General features: G+C 36.4%; 1 protein-coding gene across 1 annotated transcript in view; it reads right to left on the bottom strand.

Annotated features, from left to right (window-relative positions):
• TMTC3 (transmembrane O-mannosyltransferase targeting cadherins 3) overlaps positions 1-347 on the bottom strand; it is a gene marked incomplete in the record, with an annotated part of 998,858 nt that extends 998,511 nt beyond the window's left edge. The window contains 1 exon segment of the mRNA XM_044087864.1: positions 153-347. Within this exon segment, the coding sequence (XP_043943799.1) occupies positions 153-341 (189 nt within the window).
• Positions 348-7,699: the final 7,352 nt, after the last annotated feature.

Here is a 7,699-nt window from a genome sequence, read left to right on the forward strand (position 1 = left end):
ATAATCCACATCACACCCCAATTCAAGTAAGGTAATAAATAACTTTTATAGTTAAACCAATATGCACATCTTACACAGGAGTTATGAAACAATAAAACTTCAAAATGTCTGGAAAAGAATATTAACAATGAAAATACTGGTTGCCTACACACCTCAGACATAGGAGTACCCCAGAAATCATTTAGAAACAGGTTTTTCAAAGGAGTGGTAGGTCGGAGATCTTTATTATCTAGAATTGCTGAGACATCATCGAAGACAAACCCACAGAAAAGACCATTCCAGTAACATGCCAGAACAACTGCAGCTAACAAAGCTGCCTCCTTCCAACTCACTTCAGCCATTTCCTCTCACAGATTTCATGGATTATTTCCTGTAGAAAACAATAAAATGTGTTAATCTATTTTCTATGTTGCAGTGTTACGGATAAATTTACAAACTCTACAGGTAAATAATAACTCAAACATATCTGACAAACTGTTGTACTTGAAAGTTTCTGAAAAAGTAACTAGCAGTTTAGCAGCTATTTGCACTGATTAGCTGACAAACAAGTGATACAGCTCTGCCTTTCTAAGTTAAGAGATATTCTCGCACCTTATCTAAAACCAGAAAGTAAATATACACTACACTATGGAAACCTGCATTCAACATTTTTTGAAATGCATACTTAAAAATATTTTAGGGCTCCATCTAGGTAATGGACTCCTCTTCAGCTAGTATGCAATAAAACCCAACCTCACACTCCAAAGACTGGGAACTACCTTTTCTTCAAGGGTTTTGCCAAATTTCACACTAGTTACCAAGCTCAGCAGATAATCTTCTGCCCCAGAGGGGCATTTCCATCTTGGTGCCCCATGAATCACCAATGCCCTGTTTATATACATATCCTAATCAAAAGCACCATCTGCTAGTGTCTTACCTCCAAAGAAATGGAATGTTACCATTTTTGACCTACCTTTCTTCATGGAAAGGCAGTTATATTAGCATTTTTCTCCCAACAGGTCCTTCCAGGAAAAGCAATCTGCTCAAAGTTATTAAATGGAACTGTGAATGGATAGATAGATGCTGTTCTATATGTAGGATTTCAGATCTCAGATTTTAATGAAACAAAGTACTTAAAACAAATCTTAGCATTCTGCAAACAAAACCAAAGTGATATAAAGGGTAAAGTAAGCAGTGCTTACTGAATCTGTGATCCTTTACAGTAGACTTCCTCTTTCGGTTATTCCCGGTTAGGGGTCGCCAAAGGGGATCACCTGTCTGCTCATGATATACAGTGGAGTTTGACAGTGTCGAGTTGCCAGCCCGGCACCCAACCTTCCACAGAAGGCACACACACACACACACACACACACACACACACACACACACACACACACACACACACACCTAGGGCTAATTTAGACTGTCCAATCCACCTACAGCATGTCTTTGGGATGTGGGAGGAAACCGGAGCACCCAGAGAAAATCGATGCGACCACAGGGAGGACATGCAAACTCCGCACAGAAGGCACCCCAGCAGAGGATCGAACCGGAGAACCTCTTGCTGTGAGGCGGCAACGCTAACCGCTGCACCACCTCAGTCCTTTTCAGTAGACTACTGCTCATAAATAGATGCATTCTAGAAAAGTTATAACACAAAAGCTCTCTGTGATGTACAAAATGCAAAAACAACAGCAAATATAGAAAGGCAGCCAAAGGCATAATATTAAAAAAGATATGCTCATAAACGGTCAACAAATTATCAGCATGTAGAAGAATATTCCTCCAAACAGCGCCAGCAAAAAAGCTCATAATGAACTATATTACACAAATTAAGTTCTGAACAACTAAACACGGAATTCGATGTTCTGCTACAGCAGTTTCCAAGCCTGTCCTGAAAACAGCAAGAAATAACAGATAAGCTTCACATTCACATACTTTGACAAACACTCTACAGTACGTCACGTATTGTGGTCAAAAAGAAATGTACAACTAAGATCACACAGTGGGATTATAGGCTTCTATAAGGCAGTTACAAAAAAGACTTGGTAAATATTGTAAAAACATCAATCCACTGTTAACACCAACATTCTGATTTCAAAGATTACTGGAGACCTTTACTGGTAAATGTCTCATAAGCAATTCACAAAGAAACAATGGGGGATATAGGTTTGTCTCCCAGATATGCAACAAAGTCTAGAAGATTTAGGATCTTTGCTTGGAAGTGTTAACACTGGTATATTTACACCCAAAGTAGACTGGTCTAGAAGATTTAGGATATTTGCTTGGAAGTGTTAACATTGGTATCTTTATACCCAAAGTAGACTTTTCCTCAGGTAGTTAGCAAATGCTGGAGTTGTGATGGTGAAGAAAGAGGTAATTGCAAACATATTTTTGTGAGTGTAATAAGTTGGCAGACAAAGTTCCCTGCAGACTATTACTCTGTCAGAAATATTGGGGGAGCAAATTGGTACAACTAAAGAAATTGTTTTCTTGAGCTATGATATAGAATCGGAATTGCAAATACACAGTAAGGCCTTGCCAAAACTAATTATGGTGGCTGCTGAAAAACTAATTACTAGAAAATGGAAATCAAAGTCTATGCCAACTTTACTAGAAGTAGTGAATATAGTAAGAGATAAAATAACTGCAAATTGGATCTTTAGAAAAGGGAAGGAGTAAATTACATATAAAAAATGGAAATTGTGGAATCAATACATGCAGAATAACATTCTGGAGGAGGAATGAGGTCTAAAAGAAGGCAGGATTTGAATGAGCCATGTAATGTTTGACTGACTGGATAGATCATAAGTCACATACAACGTCTGCAACTAAAAATAAGTCAATATGGTTTATTTTACATAAATATAGGATTCCCAATATCATAAGTAACAATTTAATAACAATGTCTCTTGTTTACCAAAAAAAGAAAGTACAGTTGTGGCTTTCCAAGATGGCTGCAAACTGAACAACAACTTAACTTCAGCTCTTCCAGTGTGAAAAAAGAAACCAAAAAACAAGGGCTGGGAACTCTTGTCACTTTTTGTAAATTCAGTTACTGGCTAAAAATATACTGCCTGTATGCAAGCAAAGAAGAAACTAAGGCAGCCTGAAATAGAATCAACTACAAATTGTGAAGAGAACACACTGAATGGGAAGAACCCTTCAGCTCTTCAGCAAAAAGCAGTTCAAGTTCCAGCTTTGGCTCAAGACATGACTTCCGGTAATCTACAGGAAAAAAAAAAAAAAGATAAATGTGCTCAGAGCTGATTGAAATGAACAAAACACTGAAGGGGTGTATGAACTTGAATAACAAAGGCTGGAAAAACAGAAGCTTTAAAAAGCTATTCGAATGAGCTGATAAGAGGTTAAAATGAAGAGATGTCTCAAAACATGGCAGAATTATAGGACACAGCACATAGGGAAAAATCTGATATTTTCTGCTGTACCACAGAAACTAGAAGAACAGACTGTATTATTATAAAGGCAAAAATAAGCAATTGGACTGGTACTCGACAGCAGGATCTGTTAACTGAAAGGGCATACTGTGTGTTATGCTCCAATCCTGGCCATGAGAAAGCAGTCAAGACCTGTATTAGTAAAAGATGGCAATCTTACCAACAGAAAAACTTGATCCTAACAGAGCTATGGCAAAATGGCAAAGTACTAAAAGACAGAAACAGTAGTGTTTGTGAAAAATGATTATTCACTGTACACCATGCAGAAGAGAAACAAATTTATTCCAGCGACCATTGAATGTTGAGAGGCAGATGTGATATTCAAGCTGCTGTGTCCAGCTGTCTTCAGAATATTTTTTTTCCTGGAAGATCATCATTTTTGATTAAGAACAGGCTAAGGAAGAACTATAAAAGTTTGTTCAACAAAAAGTGAGCCATCAAGCAGAAGGGGGCTCCACTTCTCAGTCTTCTGATAATAAAGCAAAATTGAGAGTCTTTGCCGGTGAAATATTGTTCAGTGTTTCAAAGGAAAATGCTTGAAAGATAAAGAGAAAAGCACATGAGTTGACTAGAAGAATCAGGAGTACCTTGCCATTGAACAGGAGTCTGGAGTTGAGAGATAGAGATGATCAGGAAGAAGACCGGCGACATGGAAATTACTGAATAAATGTGACTCAACAGTATTTATGAAATATGACTGTACGAGAAAAAGTAGAAAGAATGGAATTTTGTTGACTTTGTTAAACTTGGGGGGGACTGAAAGGCATTTGTCTCACTTCATGTCATTACTTTCTGGAAGGACACTAAAGGGAAGGGAAAAGAAAGGAAAAGGGGTAACTAAATAAAACAAATGTTTTTAACAGTATTCAATAAAACTTTTCATGATATAAATTGCACGTTTTACAGAAAAGCATTTTAGTTATTGCTATATGTGATAAAGGTAAACAGGTGTCCTTTTTCTTCTTCTACTTTTGTAGTATTAAGACATGTAGGGATTACAGTGCAAAAAGAGAACAAAAAAGCTTGTCAAAAACATGTTTAAAGTTAACAGGCTGTAATTTTGGGTTATTAAAGTGGGGGAGGAGGTGCAAAAGTGCACAGGTCATAATATACGCACAGCTGATGAGTTTTCTCTTTTGCATAGGTGAGCATCTGGCTTAAGACCCTTGGCTTAATCTAATAAAGTGGAAACAAGTAAATAAGACAGCACTGAATGTAATGAAAAGTTTTCCTTTAGCAAATAAATGTTTCAGCTTGTCTTTACAATCCTGCAGCTGAGGACTACAATTTTTCTTATGTTTCTGTGGAGACAAACTGAATATAAAGCAATAAAAAAGCCAAAAAGTACTGGTTTCTTCAAGGCTAAAAGTTAATATTTTCTGAATGCATGCAAGTTGCTTTTCACACCTGGGAAGAGAACAGAAACAGAAAAACACACCAACTGGTTTAAGTAGGAAAATATGCAGTAATATGCATCACAACATGGATAACCTCAAATTTAGGTTAGATGTGTTTGCAGCTGTCTATCTGGGACAATTGTTCCCATTAGGAGAGCTTTTGAACTACATTAGGGGTGTGTTAGTTTTATTTTTTTTGTTGAGGGTTTTTAGTAAAACGAAAAGTCTTATAAAATATGCCATAGGTTCAAATGGAGATAAAAAAAATGTATAAAGGATCACCCTGCCAAACATTAGTGGGTGCATACACCACAAAAGCTGAAATAGACATTTAAAAAGCGGTTATATAGGACAAATGCAAATAATGACTTATCATAATGGCAACACATCCCATACTGTCTTGCAATGTGAATGGTATCACAGGTACAGAAAAAAAATACAATTATATATTCTTTTAAGAAATGGAGAGTGCAAATAGCAATGCTACAAGAGACGCACAGAGAACAGAGTATATGAATTTGATAAAGAAAGGATTTCAGGATGGATATTCAGCAGAATATCACGGACAAAGAAAAACTAGAGTACTTACATTAATTGCTACAAGCGCCAATAGTCCTACAGGACGGAAAAAATAGTTATGGTAGATTTATAGTAGTAAGGGGCTAGTTGCAAGGGAGGACTATTATACTGGCATGTGTTTATATTCAACCTAAAACAGCTATTATTGGGCTTTAGAAAATGTTGGGAGAAATAAGCAGTCAGCATAGAATACTACTTATAGGTGATAACTGGAAGTTGATTTGCAAGAATGAGGATGTATCTTAAAGGCCTAGAAGGGAAATTTTAACAAAAAAGGTAGATTTCTGAAGAAATTTATGAAAATATTTGGTATGGATGAGATTAATTCAGTAGTAGGAACCCGAAGAGAATTTACATATTACTTTCCAAGGTACAATAACTGAGCTAGACTAGAAATAAACTATTTTCACAGGAACATATACATTTGTGACACACATTTCAATAACTATTTCAGATCACATGCCAATAACAATCAAGATAAAAATACAGGCTAATAAAATAAAAATGAAACAATGGCACTTCCCTACCTGCTTGTATTGCAGATTAAGGGGAATCCTACAGAGCAAGAGGCTCAACTGCCGAGTGCTAAAGAGAAAATAAGGGAGTACCTGGATAAAATGCATGAGTTTAGAAAGATTTATGTTAAGGAATTATTTTTGGATAATAACTCCAGAGAACAAAAGGTTTTAGTGCACCGTAGGCAACAGAAAGTACAAGGAAAATAACCAGAGATCCTGTAGTAGTAGTAGTAGTAGTAGTAGTAGTAGGAGAGAGATTTTGGAAATGTTATGAAAATTTGTATAAAGCAGAGAAATGGGAAAAAAAAAATAAAGAAAAGCACAAATGGAAATCTTTATGGAAGACTTAAATATGCCAAGGTTAGAGGTAGATGAGGCTCAACTATTAACAGTGAAGACAGAAGGAGACGAGAGGAAAATGGTTATGTATAACCAATCTGCAGGAAAGTCTTCAGAAATAGATGCTATTACAGTGGAAGTTTGGAAACTAGGACAGAAGAATGTGATGAAGATCTGGAAGGTTTTGATTAACAGTATTTTAAAAGCACCAACATCCTGGAAAAAAGCTGTGGTGGCTGAAATACCTAAACACTGTAAAGGCCCATCAGATCCAGCTTCATATAGGTCCATTTCAAATTTAAACCATCAATGTGGTTTTAAGGGGGGGCAAACCTAAGAATTATGATCCAGAGGACAGCAGAATACAAGAAAATATTGCATTTGTTAGTGGGTCTTGATACAGAGGAAAGCATCTCACAGAGTAAGCTGGAATTATATAAGTAGTGTAATGTAAGAATTTGCATTCGCTGATACGATAATTAGGCTAATTATGAGGATATGCGAGGGGTCAGATGGCAAAAATTCAAAGTGGGAAGGTTCCTGTCTGATAAATTGTGACCATACAGGGGAGTCAGGCAGGGGTGTCCTCTTTCCCCTTTGTTGTTTGCATTACATTTAGAACCACTGGCAAAGAAAACAAGGGACTCAAACTCAAGAATATAATTGGCATGGTAGTCAAGAAAAGTTGGATTCATTTGAAGATGATAGTTTTGTAACTGATAAAACCAGAAAAAGACATTTCATTGCTGTGGAACATACTGAGAGAGTTTCAATTTTTTTTCAAGATATAATTTTAGTTCCTTAATTTTATACACAGGTTGGGAATATTTCTATCAACCATAGGAGAAGTTGTGGATATTAATTAAAAGAGTTGAAGGATTTTATCTGGGTGGGGAACTGGGCAAGAGTCAAGTGGGATAAGTTGATCCATCCAACAGAACAATGTGGTTTAGGTTTACCTGATCTGAAGGAATATTATAGGGCTACACAGTTAAGGCTCTTATATATAACATAAGCAGAAAGCTACAATTCAAAGTCAAAAGGGATGATGAAGCGGGGAGAAATTAAAGAAAGGAGAGAAAGGAATTTTGGATGCAAATCCTTAAGGAGAATAGTCATATTATATTCATAAAGTAGAAGAAAGTATACTAAGAACTAAACCAACATAGATACAAGCAGTTAAAATGACTGAGATATACAAAAGGCAAGGAGGAGCTGGAATTTATTGAAGAGAACTAACAAAAGAATCAAGGTATCGGGTGCAGATAATTATGGAAAAGTAACAGAATGGGAAGAGGCCAAGAATTTGTTTGGACTGCAGGCTAGAGATTGCCTTCCTTATCAATGCTTGATAGAGTATAGGCAAAGAGAAAGGGATATTGAAATCCTAAGTGAAGGCATGCACTAGTTGAGTTTTTAGTTTAATCTA

This window comes from Protopterus annectens, chromosome 11.part0 (assembly GCF_019279795.1).
Source record: "Protopterus annectens isolate FY-2018-M chromosome 11.part0, PAN1.0, whole genome shotgun sequence".
NCBI lineage: Eukaryota > Metazoa > Chordata > Ceratodontiformes > Protopteridae > Protopterus > Protopterus annectens.